Source organism: Rhinatrema bivittatum, chromosome 2 (assembly GCF_901001135.1).
Source record: "Rhinatrema bivittatum chromosome 2, aRhiBiv1.1, whole genome shotgun sequence".
Classification (NCBI taxonomy): domain Eukaryota; kingdom Metazoa; phylum Chordata; class Amphibia; order Gymnophiona; family Rhinatrematidae; genus Rhinatrema; species Rhinatrema bivittatum.
In genome coordinates this window covers 173,552,360-173,572,157 of record NC_042616.1, presented here as the reverse complement: position 1 = coordinate 173,572,157, position 19,798 = coordinate 173,552,360, and the positions used below count along the sequence as shown (strand labels likewise).

At 44.0% G+C, this 19,798-nt stretch overlaps 1 protein-coding gene across 1 annotated transcript; it reads left to right on the top strand.

The window, feature by feature from the left end:
- Positions 1-8,624: 8,624 nt before the first annotated feature.
- On the top strand, positions 8,625-12,716 carry LOC115083243 (gastrula zinc finger protein XlCGF57.1-like). The gene is made up of 2 exons (XM_029587052.1): positions 8,625-10,024; positions 12,440-12,716. Exons 1-2 carry the CDS (start codon positions 8,730-8,732, stop codon positions 12,714-12,716), a joined length of 1,572 nt encoding a protein of 523 aa, XP_029442912.1. The 5' UTR covers positions 8,625-8,729.
- Positions 12,717-19,798: the final 7,082 nt, after the last annotated feature.

Here is a 19,798-nt window from a genome sequence, read left to right as displayed (position 1 = left end):
TTATCCGGCTAAAATCTAGCTGGATAAATTCCACAATATTCAAAACATTGGCATTTATCTGGATAACTCGTGCATTATCTGACTGAATGCCTTTGAATATTGACCCCAGATGTCCCTCGTGGGGACTGAGGTCTTGCTTGTGTGAGGTGGGCTGATTAATCTGAGTTCACCACTCCCATTTGTAGTATAATATATACAGTTAGCAAGCTGCAGGTAATAGGTTAGATTCCCTCATCAGGTCTTCAATAAACCTGCAGCCATATAATTTTACATGTGATTCAGTGGTCTGTGTTCTTATTGTGTACTGAGTCAAATTTACTGTGTGGGAGAGCCATAATGGTTAACAGTTGCCTACATAATTGTTTTGAGATCAGAATATAAGCGATGCTAGTGTATTTTTTGTTTGGATGTGAGGAAAATATTTGGTCTCTCCCTTCTGGATTATATGCCTTCTATACATCTTGTAAGTCCCATTCATTAGCCAAAAAATGTATCTCTAAGCTTCCAGTTTTATTTCTGCTGCTGTACAGATGCTGCGAGTCATATCTGAGATCTGCCATAATGTTAAAGTCACCTCCAGTTATAAAATTATGATTCACGAAGTCAACTATCTTGGCTAAAACTCCAGAGAAAAATAATGGTCCATAAACAAATGAGGTATAAACACTGCATCAAGACTAAACCAAAGGACTCTTTAAAATTAGAAATCTGTCACTTTAATTTATTATAATTTCTTCTATTTCATATGGCACATATCTATGGATCAATATTGCTAATCCTCTCTTCCTGTCTCTTATTAACTTTCTATGAGCCTGGTTTACTAAGGCTTTTCTCCCATTCTGTGTCTATGGGAAAATGCTTAGTAACTGAGGTCCTGTGTTCTTTATCATTAGGAGACATTTGATAATAGTGATTGGGAAAAAGGTCAAAGTCCACAAAATTCAAATAGCTGCTCAAGAATGTAATTTATTTAATAACAGAAGATAACATCTTAATGAATCATGTTCATGGTTCCTGACACGGACCATGTTTTGATTGCGTCTGGAGGGACCAGATTTCAATATAGTTGTAATGGGGATTTGTAGGTAAGATAACTTAAGAACAGATGGCTTCAATGAAGAAACATCACACTGGTCCCAAAGAGATTTAGGGGAAAGGTCACTGCAGCAAGACTTGACAGAGTACGGACAAGAACAGCTCTTTATCATTAGAAAATTAGAACATTAGATATGACATATTCGGTTAGACCAAAGGTCAATCAAGCCCAGTATCCTGTTTCCAACAAAGGCCAATCCAAATCACAAGTTCCTGGCAAGTAACCAAACATCAAATATATCTCAAGCTACTATTGCTTATTAATTAATAGCATTGTATGGATTTTTCCTCTAGGAATTTATCAAAACCTTTTTAAACCCAATTACACTAACTGCTGTAACCACATCCTCTGGCAATGAATTCCAGAGCTTAACAATGTGCTGAGTGAAAAATAATTTTCTTCAATTTGTTTAAAATGAGCTATTTGCTAACTTCATAGTGTTTCCCCAAGTCCTTCTATTATCTGAGAGAGTAAATAACCAATTTACATTAACCAAGTCCTTTCATCATTTTGTAGACCTCTATCATATCCCCACCTTAGTCAACTCTTCTCCAAACTGAACAGCCCTAACTTCTTTAACCTTTCCTCATAGGGAAGCTGTTCCATGCCCCTTATCATTTTGGTTGCCCTTCTCTGCACTTTCTCCAGTGCAACGATATATTTTTGAGATGCAGTGACCAGAATTGCACACAGTATTCAAGATGCGGTCTCACCATGGAGCGATACAGAGGCATTATGACATCCATCATTTTATTTGCCATTCTCCTCCTAATAATTCCTAACACCCTGTTTGAGGAGACTCAGTGTGTCTCCTGTAAAAGTATCCCCTGTACTTGGGGAGGGAAATTTTTAGTCCCCTTCCAGTCCCCCTGTGGAGCTTGCAAGCCCGTAGGTATTTGTATCCACAGGCTGTGGAAAACTCCCCATGGAGTTTCCCTTTGAAAATGTCTTGCCCATTGGGGACTATGAGTACTTACTGTAAATTCCTGCAGTTTGTTCATGCAAGCTCTCTGCCAAAAACTCTGCACAGGAAGTAATAATAATAAACTTCCCCAACTCCAGTACTGCCCCTTTTCACCATGGGGAAAAATACATTCACTGTCCATAGCACTTGTATATTTTCCTGCACTGGGTGGAAGGAATTTTGAAAAAAGATAAACACCTTTTTACTCATGAAAAATTGCTTTGAAAATTGTCCCTTAATCTTTTGAATATTGATATAATTTTTTGGCATTCTTTTCTGAAAAAAAAAGAACAACTCAAGTTCATCCATATGTCTATTTGCTCATTTCTCTATGATCCTTTTTTGATTTGCACATATTTGAGATGTACTCAGTGTACACCAAATGACTTGCCTACTCTAAACAGGGTAGGCAGGTGGCATATCATTGAATTCACAGAGCAAAGGTATGCTAGCAGTGTCCCAGGAGACAAGAACAGGTAAGGAGAAGCAAGCTACCAGGTTGCTGAGGGTAATTGGAGGGGTAGTAGGAAGAATGGTGGGGATGGACAGGGGTATAGGTAGCTGCCACCAGAGTACATGTACAGAGGAAAGCATCTCTCATGGAGGTAGGCTTGGTGGGGGCAGTGGTCCTACCAAATAAGAACCAGGTACCTTTCCATGTTCTCTGGACTGGAGCCCTTTCTACTTTTTATTCACTCTATAGGTGAATGGAATCTATCTTCATTGAGTGAGAAAATATTCAAATTAGCCATTAAGAAGATAAAATGTTGAATTATTAGTTGGGTAATTTTCCCTTAGTGATAAGATTCCTGATGTTTCTCAGTTCACCAGTGTTTCCATATTTGTTTATGGAAAATTACTTATTTCCCGTGCCCTCCAAAGTTTGAGGCAGGGTACATAGCAACATAGATAATATAAAACAACTAATGACGTAAAATAAGATAACGCCACAGAGCCATGTATTTCCTTGTTAAAGTTGTAGGAATCTGAAATGTACTATTACTTGCTCACCTTCATTTCTCTGATTCATTTTCTTTCTAGTTTTCAACATTCCATTCATCATTCACATCATTCACATTTTCATCACATTCATACATCTAACTCAGTTTTTCACATTTTTTCTTCCCTTCCATCCCCTTATAAACTCATAGTTCCATCGTTGTTCCAGTCTTTGACTTCTCTACAATTTCTTCTCTTGTCAAAAACATTTTAAGTTCCTGTGACCTTTCCCACTTTCATAAATACAAAAGAAAAGCATATCATAAATCAAACAGTATTATTCCTCAAGTTTAGATGAATCTTCAAATATTAAACATTTAAACATGTTTGTAAATATTACAGCTTTTCTCATCTATGCTTAATAAAAGTGCTAGAGTGCATTTTCATTTCTTAATGTTTGATAGTTTGATATTAAAAGTCACATTTCATGGGAAGAAACATGATTTTTTAACACTTAATTCTCTAGATTTGTTTCTCCTACTGTTGGCAAAGTAAACAATGTGATTTAATTACATCTCATATTTTTAAGTCTCTGTCTCTCAAAAGTGTTATAGTCCATGTCTTCTGGATGACCTTCCACATCCCATCCAGATACCTTATATGTACTAGTTACTTTCTGCAATGTACTTTGTTTAATCTTATTGTTTTATTTCAGCATTAAATATTCAATATCAGGCTTCATTGTTCTCAGTGATTTAAATTGGATCTCCTTTCTGAGTATCCTCCTGGTCACAAAAGGCTCATTTTGAAATGTTTCCTTTCATTTATCCTTGCTACTTTCTTCCCAATTGCTCATTTTTTTCAGTATTGAACTGCTTCATTTTTAGTATTCAGATTTGCAGCATTTCTCTCATTTCCCTACAGTTTCATGTTCCTTGCCTCAATATGTCTCATTTAGGTTATATAGTTTTTTACTTTTGCACATCTATTCACTTTGGTTGTCAAACATACAGAGTCATTCATCAAAATGTGTTATGGCATTAATGCCCGCGATAATACCATAATGCATGCATTAATGCCATGACGCACGCGATAGTTGTGGTAACGCAAATAAAAATTTTTCGAATGGGTGTGATTGGGGAGGGGTTCAGGCAGGATTAATGAAAATGAGGGGCATTATCACACTGTGTGATAATGTAATGCACACTTTTAACGCCAGAAATAACTACATCTTTTTTACTGGTGTTAAGCTGTGAGATATGCCAGAAATGGCCATAATGCAATTCGTGATAAAGATTGTATTTTGGGGCTTGGGGGGGGGGGGGGGGAGGGAGAAAGAGAGAGAGAGAGACTCTGGGGAGGCCTTCACAGTATTCAACTATTTATATCACTATAGGAGTGCCAGCTAATAACTCAAGGTGAGGTTCTGGTGGTGGTTTAGGGTTTTGGGGCTAGTTTTACATGCAGAGTGAGATGTATAAACAGCAGCACAGTACACCTCAGTGAAGATTTGACATCATTTTGAGTGATAAAAGTCTCACTAAGATGAGATTTCTTCAATGTTCTCTTGCACTAGCTTGATAGTACCCTGGTATAGAGTCCATCAAACAGTCCACACTGGGACAAAGATTGTGGGAGCACTGAGAATTGAGGATCACCTTGCTGGATCCTCAATTCAGGAGGTCATGCATGGAGAAAGTTTTAAACATAAAGTATTGGGGATAAGTAAACTATTGGGGGTATATTATTTAGTTTGTTCATGTATTTTGTTTTAAATAGGTAGTCAAAAAGACAGGCAACAAACAGAAGTTTGCATGTTTAGTTTTAAATAGGGAATCAGAAAGGCAGGCAATAAACATAAGAACATAAGAAATTGCAATACTGGGTCAGACCAAGGGTCCATCAAGCCCAGCATCCTGTTTCCAACAGTGGCCGATCCAGGGTACAAGTACCTGGCAAGTAACCAAAAACTAAGTATATCCCAAACCCACTGATGCCAGTAATAGCAGTGGTTATTTTCTAAGTCATCAAACACTATAAAATAAATAAATAAATACATAAATAAACAAACATCTCTTCCTCCAAGCCTTTCCTAACCTATGCAAGACATCACAATTCAATTAGTCTTATTCTTTAGTTCTTTCCTTGCTTGTTTTATGTTTTTAAGTCACATTTTTAAGTTAACCTCCTTTTTTAGCTTTTTATTATGTATGTTTTGGGTTTTATTTATTCTGTGTTTATTATTTAAAATTATATTATGCATGTTACATTGTAACTAGCCCCGAACTTGACAGGGATAGGATATAAAAACCTTCAAACAAATAAATAAATAATGGACTTCTCCAAGAATTTATCCAACCTTTTTTAAACCCAGCTACACTAACTGCATAACCACATCACCTGGCAACAAATTCCAGAGTTTAATTGTGCATTGAGTGATAAAGAAATGTCTCCAATTAGTTTTAAATGTGCTACATGCTAATTCATGGAGTGCCCCCTAGTCCTTCTGTTATCCAAAAGAGTAAATAAATGATTCACATTTACCCATCCTAGACCACGCATGATTTTAAAGACCTCTATCACATCCCCCTGTTACGATCCGAGGGCTTGGAGGTCTTCGGATTCTGTTACGAGCGCGCCCTCCGGCAGTTGTTATAGACCAAGGGCTGGGAGACCTTCGGCTATGGTTATAGGCATGGAGGTGCAGTCGTCTCTTAAGCAGGTGGTGTGAGCCCTTGAGCCACCGCATAACCCAGGGAGGAGCCCCAAGACACACAGCGGGAGGTGAGCTGGTGCGAGCATGGGTAGCAAGAGCAGGACAAGGCTGAGGCAAGAACAGGCGTCCTAGGTCTGACCCTCTACCAGACCTGCATGCCCCAGGATGACCAACAATGCAATGTTGATCGATGAACAGTCCTCCGACCATTCCAAGCCTTTTCGGACCTGCCGCTGGGTACGGCAATAGGCGGCAGGCCGGACAGAGGAAGAGGGCAGACGGAGTCCTTAGAACACAGAAGACATTAGACTAGGACTGAAGCGAAGACATCACAGACGAGGGCTGAAGCGAAGACATCATAGACGAAGGCTGAAGTGAGACACTGTAGATGAAAGCTGAAGCAAGGGTCAAGAACTGGTTCGATACTGCAATGCAGCGCGCCCTACACAGTCCACCCACGGGACTGGTCGTGGACCACGCCAGGCTCAGAGCAGGTTCAAACAGAAATTTGACATGGACGGACGCAGGGTTGTAATAGGCTCTGAAGACCAAGACAAGACTGAAGCAGGATTCGATTCTCAAGGATTAAAAACAACGGACTGAAGCAGGAAGTCTTCCAGAGTGTTGAGCTGCGGAGATGAGGATGGCCTAGTACCATGAGGCACCCTACGCAACCCACCCAGGTCACGGACCATGACAGCGGTACGCCAGAAAGGTGGACATCTGGGAACCAAGGCATGGAGGCAGAGACGAAGGCGAGGACATCAGGAACATCAAGAGAACAGAAGACCAGAACATCAGGCACCAGGAACATGAAGACATCTGACAACAGGGACAGAGGACATCAGGAACCTGAAGACAACTGAAGACCTGGATGAAGAACATTTGGAACACGGAGACGACTGAAGACATGGAAGAAGGACGTCTGGAACATGGAGACGACTGAAGACCTGGACGAAGGACATCTGGAACATGGAGACGAAGCCGTCAAGGCTAAAGAAGACCACGGAGGACCTGGACCGGTCATAAGACACAGACGACTGTGGAACCCAATCCAAAGGCCACGAGTGACTGAAGAGGAATCCCTTTCATAGGGCTGAAGCAGGAAGAAGTCATCAGGTGGGACCAGCAGCACTTCCTGTCAGTGGCCCTTTAAATACAGTGAAGAGGCGCGCCGGCACCTAAGGGAAGGCCCTGAAGAGCTACAGCACCATGGACAATGGCACCCGACTGCGCAGGAGCAAGGAGGAGCAGGCAGACCTCAGGATGGCCTCCAGGCTGCCAGACGAGGACCCCGAGAATGACGTTGAGGCTCCCTGCCATGGAGGCAGGTTGACAGGCCTCTGAAGCGGCCTTCAAGCCGCGGATGTCAGTGGAACGGCAGTGGCTTTCCCCGACTGCACAGAAGGGAACTCGGCGGCGGCACCAGCCACAAGTAACAGCTCCCGACGGTGTCAGCCCCACCGTGCAGGGCAGAAGATGGTCGCGGCCTCCTGGCCGGTCCTAGGTCTGACCCTCTACCAGACCTGCACACCCCAGGATGACCAACAACGTAATGTTGATCGATGAACAGTCCTCCAACCGTTCCAAGCCCTTTCGGACCTGCCACTGGGTATGGCAATAGGCGGCAGGCCAGACAGAGGGCAAGGGCAGATGCAGTCCTTAGAACACAGAAGACTTTGGACTAGGACTGGAGCGAAGACATCACAGATGAGGGCTGAAGCGAAGACATCATAGACAAGGACTGAAGCGAGACACTGTAGACCAGGGCTGAAGCAATGGTCAAGAACTGGTTCGAGACTGAGATGCAGCGCGCCCTACACAGTCCACCCGCGGGACTGGTTGCGGACCATGCTGGGCTCGACGCGGACTCCAGGAGGAATAGTGGAAGCTGAAACCAGGACATGACGAAGGTCCTGAAGAGGCCTGCCCTGGGACGCGCCTTACACAGCCCCCCACGGGACAGGATGCGGACCACGCCAGGCTCAGAGCAGGTTCAAACAGAAACTTGACATGGATGGACGAAGGGTTGCAATAGACTCTGAAGACCGGGACAAGACTGAAGCAGGATTCAATTCTCAGAGATTAAAAACAACAGTCTGAAGCAGGAAGTCTTCCAGAGGGTTGCACTGCTGAGATGAGAATGGCCTAGTACCATGAAGCGCCCTACACAGCCCACCCGGGTCATGGACCACAACAGCGGTACACCAGGAAGGTGGACATCTGGGAACCAAGGCATGGAGGCAGAGACAAAGGCGAGGACATCAGGATCATTGAGAGAACAGAAGACCAGAACATCAGGCACCGGGAACATGAAGACATCTGACGACAGGGACAGAGGACATCAGGAACCTGAAGACAACTGAAGACCTGGACGAAGAACATCTGGAACATTGAGAAGACTGAAGACCTGGACGAAGGACATCTGGAAAATGGAGACGAAGCCGTCAAAGCAAAAGAAGACCATGGAGGACCTGGACCGGTCATAAGGCACAGACGACTGTGGAACCCGATCCGAAGGCCAGGAGTGACTGAAGAGGAATCCCTTTTATAGAGCTGAAGCAGGAAGACATCGTCAGGTGGGACCAGCAGCACTTCCTGTTGGTGGCCCTTTAAATACAGTGAAGAGTAGAGATGTGAATCGGAACCGGAATCGGTTCGGATTCCGGTTCCGATTCACATGTGGGTTTTTTTGCATCGGGCCTGATCGTGGTTTTGTTTATCGGCTGCGCCCGAGTCGATAAACAAAAAACCCACCCCGACCCTTTAAAATTAACCCCTTAGCTTCCCACACCCTCACAACCCCCCCAAAAAGACCATGGAGGTCTGAAAACCTTGACCGTGCAGGGAGGGAGTCGGGGCTGGAAATCCTGCTCTGGGGAAGGGGCAGGAGAATGGCTGCAGGGCTTTCTGCTCAGCAGGTGCGGGTGAAGTTTGAGGACATCGCTGTCTATTTCTCCCAGGAGGAATGGGGGTTTTTAGATGAAGGGCAGAAGGAGCTTTACAGGGACGTGATGAAGGAGAATTATGAGACCCTCATCTCCCTAGCAAGTGATGAGGTCACACAGCACAGAAAGGAGGAGAATCGAGAAGAACATCCTATTGAAGAAGGATCAGGGAATGCCTTTTTTAATGTTTCGCAGGGGACTGAGAGGAACAACACAAGGAATAGTCAGCAAGAGTCAGAGAAGAGGCAGACAGACCCTGCAGGATACTCACGCGATGGAGTCACAGCATGGGAGATGGAGGTCAAAGTCGTCCCTCAGCACTCGAGACCCGTGAGCACAGAGAGACCATTCCAGAGTAATAACAGTGGTCAAAAGATGTCTGACCTTCACCAGAGGGAGGGGAAAGGGAAGAAATCCTTTCTGTGTGACTCCTGTGGTAAAAGCTTTCATAAGGAATCACATTTAATATTGCACCAGAAATCCCACCCACTCCAACCACCGTTTCTATGCAGTAAACGTGGGAAAATCTTCAAGCAGAAGAAAAATCTAAAAGTGCACCTCAGCAGACTTAAATTAGAGCAACCCTTCCCCTCCAATGATTGGAGGAAAAATTTAATTAGTAAGTATAAGCTAAAATTACATCCCAAAATCCACACTGGAGTAAAACCCTTCTCTTGGACTAAAGGTGGAAAATGTTTTGTTAGGAAGAAAAACCTCACACCACCCCAGCAAATCCACACTAGAAACAAACGCTTTACTTGCGCAGAGTGTGGGAAAAGTTTCAGTCGTAAGGACACGCTAATGGGGCACCAGCGCGTCCACACAGGGGAGAGATCATTCTCCTGTACTGAATGTGGAAAACATTTCATTAGCAAAACACTACTCGCCCATCACCAGAAAATCCACAAAGGTGAAAGACCATACATGTGTACTGAATGTAATAAAAGATTCACTATGAAGAGCACCCTTACAACACACATGAGAATCCACACTGCGAAGAGACTATTCTCATGTAGTGAATGTAATAAAAGCTTCTCTGTGAAGAGTACCCTCACCACACACATGAGAATCCACACTGATGAGAGACTATTCTCATGTAGTGAGTGTAATAAAAGATTCACTGTAAAGAGTGCCCTCACAAGTCATATAAGAATCCACACAGGGGAGAAACCATTCTCATGTACTGAATGTAATAAAAGATTCACTGCGACGGGTGGCCTCAGAAATCACATGATAATCCACACAGGTGAGCGACTATTCTCATGTACTGAATGTAATAAAAGATTCACTCTGAAGGGTGCCCTCACACGTCACATGAGAATCCACACAGGGGAGCGACCATTCTCATGTAGTGAATGTAATAAAAGCTTCACTGAGAAGGGTGCCCTCACAAGTCATGTAAGAATCCACACAGGGGAGCTACCGTTCTCATGTACTGAATGTAATAAAAGATTCAGTGTGAAGGGTAAGCTCACAAAACACATGAGAATCCACACTGCTAAGAGACTATTCTCATGTAGTGAATGTAATAAAAGCTTCACTGAGAAGGGTGCCCTCACAAAACACATGAGAATCCACACAGGTGAGCGACTATTCTCATGTACTGAATGTAGTAAAAGCTTCACTGAGAAGGGTGCCCTCACAAAACACATGAAAATCCACACAGGGGAGCGACCATTCTCATGTACTGAATGTAATAAAAGCTTCCCTAAGAAGAGTGCCCTGACAAGTCACATAAGAATCCACACAGGGGAGAGGCCATTCTCATGTAGTGAATGTAATAAAAGATTCACTGAAAAGGGTGCCCTCACAAAACACATGAGAAACCACACAGGGGAGCGACCATTCTCATGTACTGAATGTAATAAAAGCTTCCCTAAGAAGAGTGCCCTCACACATCACATGAGAATCCACACAGGTGAGGGACTATTCTCGTGTAGTGAATGTAATAAAAGCTTCACTGAGAAGGGTGCCCTCATAAGTCACATGAGAATCCACACAGGGGAGCGACCATTCTCATGTAGTGAATGTAATAAAAGCTTCACTGAGAAGGGTGCCCTCACAAGTCACATGAAAATCCACACAGGGGAGCGACCATTCTCATGTACTGAATGTAGTAAAAGCTTCACTGTGAAGTGTGCCCTCATAAAACACATGAGAATCCATACAGGGGAGCGACCATTCTCATGTACTGAATGTAATAAAAGCTTCCCTGTGAAGAGTGCCCTCACAAGTCACATGAGAATCCACACAGGTGAGGGACCATTCTCATGTAGTGAATGTAATAAAAGATTCACTGAGAAGCGTGCCCTCACAAATCACATGAGAATCCACACAGGGGAGCGACCATTCTCATGTAGTGAATGTAATAAAAGATTCACTGAGAAGGGTGCCCTCACACGTCACATGAGAATCCACACAGGGGAGCGACCATTCTCATGTAGTGAATGTAATAAAAGATTCACTGAGAAGGGTGCCCTCACAAGTCACATGAGAATCCACACAGGGGAGCGACCATTCTCATGTAGTGAATGTAATAAAAGCTTCACTGAGAAGGGTGCCCTCACAAGACACACGAGAATCCACACAGGGGAGCGACTATTCTCATAGAAATATAGAAATGACGGCAAAAAAAGACCAAATAGCCCTTCCAATCTGCCCAGCAAGCTCTCACACTTATTTTCCCATACTTATCTGTTTCACCAACTGCCAACTTGAGGGCCCTTGGTAACTGTTGATTCCAATTTCCTGCCACCCCCTGCCATTGATGCAGAGAGTAATGTTGGAGTTGCATGAGTACCTTTTATGCAGAGAGTAATGTTGGAGTTGCAACAGTACTGTTGATGCAGAGAGTAATGTTGGATTTGCATCAGCCAACATAGTCAACTGATCTCCAACTACACCTTGGTTATCCATTCTATTGTTTTACATATGTAAATTAATAACCTATCCTTTCTCTTCCTTCTCATCCAAGTTCTTATCACCCTGTTATATGTAACTGCCTTTTCAGCACCTTGTTATAGTTATGTTTACTATGCACCCCTGTTTTATGTGAACCAGCATGATGTGACTGCTGTCTCGAATGCCGGTATATAAAAATTTGAAATAAATAAATAAATAAATAAATAAAAACATTTTACAGGTACCTGGTAGTCCAGTGGGGGTCCCGGGAGCGATCTCCCGCTCCCGGGCCATCCTCCCGCTCCCGGGCCATCGGCTGCCACTAATCAAAATGGCGCCAATGGCCATTTGCCCTTACCATGTGACAGGGTATCCGTGCCTTTGGCTGGCCCCTGTCACATGGTAGGAGCACTGGACAGCCGGCGCCATTTTTAAAGATGGCGCCAGCCATCAATTACGGCCGACGCCATCTTTAAAAATGGCGCGGGCCATCCAGTGCTCCTACCATGTGACAGGGGCCGGCTAATGGCACGGATACCCTGTCACATGTTAAGGGCAAAGGGCCATCGGCGCCATTTTGATTAGTGGCAGCCGATGGCCCAGGAGTGGGAGATCGCTCCCGGGACCCCCACTGGATCACCAGGTACCAGTAAAATGTTTTTGGTGGGGTCAGGAGGGTGGGGAAGCAAAGGGTTTAGTTTTAGAGGGTCGGGGTGGGTTTAGGGGTTATTTTTGTGTGCCGTTTTTCCCGCCCTCCCCCAAAATGATAAGAGAACCCCCACGATCAATATCGTGGGGTTTTCCTATCATTTTGGGGGAGCCCCCGATTTCTGATGATTTTCAAAATATCGTCCGATATTTTCAATTGTCCGAAGCCCGATTCACATCCGTAGTGAAGAGGTGCGAGCCGGCGCCAAAGGGAAGGCCCTGAAGAGCTGCAGCACCGCGGACAGTGGCACCCGGCCCCGCAGGAGCAAGGAGGAGCAGGCAGGCCACAGGATGGCCTCCAGGCTGCCAGACGAGGACCCCAAGAATGACATCGAGGTCCCTGCCATGGAGGCAGGCCGACAGGCCTCTGAAGCGGCCTCCAGGCCACGGATGTCAGTGGAACGGCAGCGGCTTTCCCCGGCTTCACAGAAGGGAACTCAGTAGTGGCACCAGCCGCAAGGAACAGCTCCCGATGGCATCAGCCCCGCTGTGCAAGGCGGAAGATGGTTGCGGCCTCTGGGCCACAGGGGATGGCGGCAGCAGCCGGCTGCCGCGATTACTAAAGCAGGTAATGTGGAGGGGCTGCCCGGGGGTCACTGCTTGCCGTAACACCCCCCTCAGCCGTCTCTTCTCCAAGCTAAACAGAGCTAACCTCTTTAGTCTTTCCTCATATTGGAACAGTTCTATACTCTTTATCATTTTGTAGGGGTGTGCATTCGGATTGACCGCATTAGTAAAACGCAACTCATATTTTTTTTTTACTTAAAAAATTGATTCGACATAAACGATCGGATTTCCCACATATCGAACATAGATATGTTCGATATGTTGGAAATCGCGATTGTTGAGCCAAAATAAAAATATAAACCCCCTCACCCTCCTTAATCCCCCCCCCGACTTACCACAACTCCCTGGTGATGGAGCGAGGAGTGAGGACGCCATTTCTGCAATCCTTGGCGAGAAGCATGTGACGTCGGCGGCACGTCGAGTGACGCCGGCGTCACGTGATTCCCGGCTCGTTCGCGCCGGACGGCTCGTTCGGCCCAAAAAGAACTTTTGGCCAGCTTGAGGGGGCCTCCTGACCCCCCCAAGCTGGCCAAAAGTTCTTTTTGGGCCGAACGAGCCGTCCGGCGCGAACGAGCCGGGAATCACGTGACGCCGCGTCACTCGACGTGCCACCGACGCCACATGCTTCTCGCCACGGATTGCAGAAATGACGTCCTCACTCCTCGCTCGATCACCAGGGAGTTTGTGGTAAGTCTGGGGGGGGGATTAAGGAGGGTGAGGGGGTTTAAATTTTTTTTTTGCACATATGTACATATACCCAACTCATTGGATTTTTTTTATGTCCATATTGGCCGCAAGTGGGACCCCCTTTCGGACATAAAAAATATGAACATAAAATTTTGCTCTGCACATCCCTATCATTTTGCTTCTCCTTCTCTGTACATTCTCCATCGCAAATATATCTTTCTTGAGATGCAGTGACCAGAATTGTACACAGTATTCAAGGTGCAGTCTCACCATGGAGCGATATAGTGGCATTATGAAATTTTCCGTTTTGTTAACCATTCCCTTCCTAATAATTCCTAACATTCTGTTTGCTTTTTTCACTGCCATAGCACACTGAGCCAATGATTTCAAAATATTATTCACTATGACACCTAGATCTCTTTTCTGGGTGGTAGCTCTTAATATGTAACCTAACATTCTGTAACTACAGCATGGGTTATTTTTTCCTATATGCATCACCTTGCACTTATCCACATTTAATTTAATCTACCATTTGGATGCCCAATTTTGCAGTCTCACAAGGACCTCCGGCAATTTATTACAATCCAGTTGTGATTTAACCACTCTGAATAATTTTGTATCATCTGCAAATTTGATTTACTCACTCGTCATATTCCTTTCCAGATCATTTATAAATATATTGAAAAGCACAGGTCATAGGGAGCCATAGAAGCAAAAACTCCAAATAAAATATTTTTAAAATATATCCAAAGGAGAAAGCCTGTGAGGGAGTCGGTAGGACTATTAGATGATCAAGGGGTTAAAAGGGCATTTAGAATAGATAAGGCCATTGTGGAAAGATTAAGTGATTTCTTTGTTTCAGTGTTTACTGAAGAGGATGTTGGAGAGATACCCATTCCAGACAAGGTTTTCATGGGTGAAGGTTCAGATCAACTAAAACAAATCACGGTGAACCTGGAAGATGTGGTAGGCCTGACTGACAAACTGAAGAGTAGTAAATTACCTGGACTGGACTGTATACACCCCAGGGCTCTGAATGACCTAAAAAATGAAATTTCAGACCTATTTCAATTTTGTAACCTATCATTAAAATTATCCAATGTACCTGAACATTGGAAGACAGCCAATGTAATCCCTATATTTAAAAGGTGATCTGGGAAACTATAGACTGGTGAGCCTGGCTTTAGTGCTGGGAAAAATCGTGGAAACTGTTATAAAGATAACAATCCCAAAACATTTAGATAGGCATGGTTTGATGGGACAGAGTTAACATGGATTTACCTAAGTGAAGTCTTGCCTCACAAGTCTCCTACATTTTTTTGAAGACGTGAATAAACATGTGGACAAATATGAATCAGTAGATGTGGTATATTTGGATTTTCAGAAGACATTTGACAAAGTCCCACATGAGAAGCTTCTAAGAAAACGAAAAAGTCATGGGATAGGAGGCAATATCCTTTTATGTACAGAGAAGGGTAACCAAAATGATAAAGGGAATGGAACAGCTCCCCTATGAGGAAAGACTAAAAAGGTTAGGACTTTTCAGCTTGGAGAAGAGATGGCTGAGGGAGGATATGATAGAGATGTTTAAAATCATGAGAGGTCTAGAATGGGTTAATGTGAATCAGTTATTTACTCTTTCGGATAATAGAAAGACTAGGAAGCACTCCATGAAGTTAGCATGTGGCACATTTAAAACTAATCGGAGAAAGTTCTTTTTCACTCAACGCACAATTAAACTCTGGAATTTGTTGCCAGTGGATGTGGTTAGTGCTATTAGTGCAGCTGTGTTTAAAAAAGGATTGGATAAATTCTTAGAGGAGAAGTCCATTACCTGCTATTAATTAAGTTGACTTAGAAAATAGCCACTGCTATTAGAGATGTGATTTGGCTGAACCTTTCGGTTCGGCCTTCATTATCTTAAAAAACGGCGCTGGCCATCCATTGCTCCTACCATGTGACAGGGGCTGGCCAATGGCACCGATAGCCCCTGTCACATGGTAAGGGCAAAGGGCCATCAGCGCCATTTTGATTAGTGGCAGCCAACGGCCCGAGAGGGGGGAATCGCTCCCTGGAACCCTGCTGGACCACCAGGGACTTTAGGCAAGTTTTGGGAGGGTTGGGAGGGTTGGGGATTGTAACTAATTACATCTGAAGTATTGGGATGGGTTTGTGGGGGATTTTTTTGTGTGCCCTTTCTCCCCCCTCCCAAAAATGATAAAAAAAACCACACTAAATTTTGTGGGTTTTCCTATCATTTCGGGGACCCCCAAATCATGACGAAATAGGAAATATCGTCTATATTTCCTATTTCATCACAAATGAATGCACATCCCTAACTCCTATTACTAGCAACAGTAGCAAGGAATAGACTTAGTTTTGGGGTACTTGCCAGATTCTTATGGCCTGGATTGGCCACTGTTGGAAACAGGATGCTAGGCTTGATGGACCCTTGGTCTGACCCAGTATGGCATGTTCTTATGTTCTTATGGATTGCAAGCTGACTAAAAGACAGGAAACAGAGAGCAGGATTAAATGATCAGGTTTCACAGTGAAAAAAAGTAAACAGTGGAGTGCCTCAGGATCTGTACTTGGAATGGTGCTTTTTAATATATTTATAAATGATCTGGAAAGGGGTACGATGAGTGAGGTGATCAAATTTGTGGATGACACAAATTATGCAGAGTAGTTGAATCTCAAGCAGATTGTGATGAATTGCAGTAGGACCTTACAAGACTGGAAGTTTGGGCTTCCAAATGGCAGATGAAATTTAATGTGGAGAAGCGCAAAGTGATGCACATAGGGAAAAATAACCCTTTCTGTAGTTACACAATGTTAGTGTTATGTTTTAACTTGGTTTGTGGGCCCTTGGGTCATGGAGAGAGCTTACTCCACCCTCAGGGAGGAGCCCTGTGGGGACTCTCCACGACATGTGGGGGTCTCAGCAGTGATGGACACAGGAGTCAGAGAATGTTTATTATACAGCAAAGAGAAACCCGAGGAACGGGTTATAAATCAGTCCTAGAATTAGAAGATCTGAGATGGATTCTCCGGTAGTGGTCTGCAGGGCAGGGTAACCCGGGGAATCCTTGCTTCTTGGTAGCTCCGGTAGTGGTCCACAGTGCGGGGTAGGCCAGAGTCAGATGTGAGTAACTGGCACAAGACAGTGTAAATCTGGTAGTGGTCCGCAGAGCGGGGTAACCAGGAAAGTACTTGCTTCTGATGGCTTATGCATTGTAACTCTGGTAGTGGTCCGCAGCACGGGGTGACCTGAGGATCCCACACAGCTGAATAGACGTGTTAATGAAGAGTAGGTCTTGTACTCACAATGCAGTAGAGAATATGTGGTAGCAGCAGCAGAGGTCGGGTGAGAAGAACTCGCTTAGCTGGAGAAGGAGAGACAACAGGAGCGGCTCTCCGAGGAGCATACAGCCTTGAGTGCAGCAAGGTCCCTGAGGAGCGGGTACCTGAGTCACTCAGCCAGGAACGCCAGTACAACGATGCGAAGCATCTCAAAGTAAGGAATAGCAAGATGGAGTCCTTGCTAACTCGTAGGTAGGAAAGTCCAGTTAGCTTAAGTACACATAGGCAGTGATATCATGTGGAGGGGACACCCCCGAGGTCACTCCGGGTTCAAGATGGTGACCGGGATCGCCGTTGCCATCCCAGGAACACCAAGGAGGTCGGTGTGCAGAGGTAGAGTCAGCCATCTTAGCCAGAGTCGAGGCTACTGGGCAAAATGAGGTGAGCAGCAAAGGTCTCAGTCGTCTTTGACCGACGGGTGCAACAGTTAGGTTCTATCTTAGGAGTTACCACCCAGGAAAGAGATATAGGCATCATAGTGGGAAATAGATTGAAATCGTTGGCTCAGTGTGCAGTGGAGATCAAAAACGCAAACAGAATGTTAGGAATTATTAGGAAGTTATTTATTTTTATTTATTTAGGCATTTTTATATACCGAACATATTGTATACACTTCATGTCGGTTTACAATAGTGAATGGGAAATACAATGGAGAATGTCATAATGTCTCTGTATTGCTCCATGTTGAGACCATACCTTGAATACTGTGTGCAATTCTGGTCACCACATCGCAAAAAGGATATAGCTGCACTGGAGAAAGTGCAGAGAAGGGTGACCAAAATGATAAGGGACATGGAATGGCTGCCCTACGAGGAAAGGCTAAAGAAGTTAGTGCTGTTCAGTTTGGAGAAGAGACGAATGAGGAGGGATATGATAGAAGTCTACAAAATCATGAAAGGACTTGAACAAGTTAATGTAATCAGTTATTACTCTCTCAGATAATAGAGGGACCAGGGGGCACTCCATGAAGTTATTTTAGCACAGGAGTACCGGGACCCTAACACAGGCCAGGCCAAACCCCTCCCCATTCAATCTTAAACCTTCTCTGGTCAAATAGTTTACTTCCCCCTTAATGCTATCCTCCATCCCCAATAGTTTTCCCCCCACCCGCTGAACCCTCCTTTCTATTAAATGTACATCCTAGTAGGGCATCCCTCCTACCCCCAGCACCTCAATAATACCCTGTCCTTAATGTACAAAAAGAAATTCAGACAAAATGTCACAGCAGTATCACCACCTTCTTTTGTCTTGTGGAAAAAGACATTGAGAAAAAAGACAATCTCCAATACATGGGGCCACCATCACTTTAAAGGGCCATGTAGCCCAATATGACCTCCCCCAAAACAGCTGAACTAAAGCCTCTAAGGGTCTTACCAGTCTTTCTGCCCATCCCAGGACAGCCTTGAATGGAGGCATCGCGAAAAGAAATATAAAAATAGAGTAAATCCAATGTGTGGAAATGCCCTTCACTCAAGGCTTACCCCTTCTCATTCAATCCAAATCCCTGACCCAATAGCTTACATTCCTTCCTTAATGTACCCCCCCCCCCAAGATCTGTCCCCTCCCCTAGCCCACATTCTTTCCATTAAATGTATATCAAGGTATGGCCCCTCTTCCCCATAACCCCCTAAAATACCCTGGTGCCCCCCCACCACGGGCCCTCCACTGAGCACCAATGGTTTTTTTGAAGGAACAAGGGGGTCAGAGGGAATCCTGGGTAGGCGGCAAGAGTGTTTCTGATTAGTTTTAAATCTGCTTCTTGTTAACTTCATGGAGTGCCCCCTGGGCACTCCATGAAGTTAACAAGAAGGGCCTAATCCTTCTATTATCTGAAAGAGTAAATAACTGATTCACATCTACCCATTCTAGACCTCTCATGATTTTAAAGACCTCTATCATATCCCCCCTCAGCCATCTCTTCTCCAAGCTGAACAGCCCTAACCTCTTTAGCATTTCCTCATAGGGGAGCTGTTCCATCCCCTTTATCATTTTGATTTCCCTTCTCTGTACCTTCTCCAGTGCAACTATATCTTTTTTGAGATGCGGTGACCAAAATTACCCACAGTATTCAAGATGCGGTCTCACCATCTAGCAATAAAGAAGCATTATGACATTTTACGTTTTGTTCACCATTCCCTTCCTATTCATTCCTAATATTCTGTTTGCTTTTTTGACTGCCACAGCACACTGAGCCAACAATTTCAATGTATTATCCACTATGATGCCTAGATCTTTTTCCTCGGTGGTAGCTCCTAATATGGAACCTAATACCATGTAAGTACAACATGGGTTATTTTTCCCTATAAGAATCACATTACATTTCATCTGCTATTTGAATGCCCAATCTTCTAGTCTCGCAAGGTCCTCCTGCAATTTATCACAATCTGTTTGTAATTTTACACTGAATAATTTTGTATCATCTGCAAATTTGAGTAGCTCACTCATCGTATTCCTTTCCAGATCAATTAATAAATATATTGAAAAGCACCGGTCCAAGAACAGATTCCTGAGGCACTCTACTGTTTACCCTTTTCCACTGAGAAAATTGACCATTTAATCCTACTCTCTGTTTCCTGTCTTTTAACCAAGTAGTAAACCACAAAACGACATTGCCTCCTATCCCATTACTTTTTAGTTTTCTTAGAAGTTTCTCATGAGGACTTAGTTAAACACTTCCTGAAAATCCAAATATACTACATTTACCGGTTCCTCTGGCATGAAGCTCCATAGTTTTGGGTCAGCAATTGATATCACTCTATCTCTAGTTTGCGTCAGTTGAGAATTTCTTAAGTTAGGGATTTCTAGGAGGCCTTTGTTCTGTGATATGAGAGTTTGTGGGGGGTTGTGTGTGGTTTAAATGTTATTCCCAGCAGATCATTGTTGTTCAGGTTAATGTTTAAATATATCTC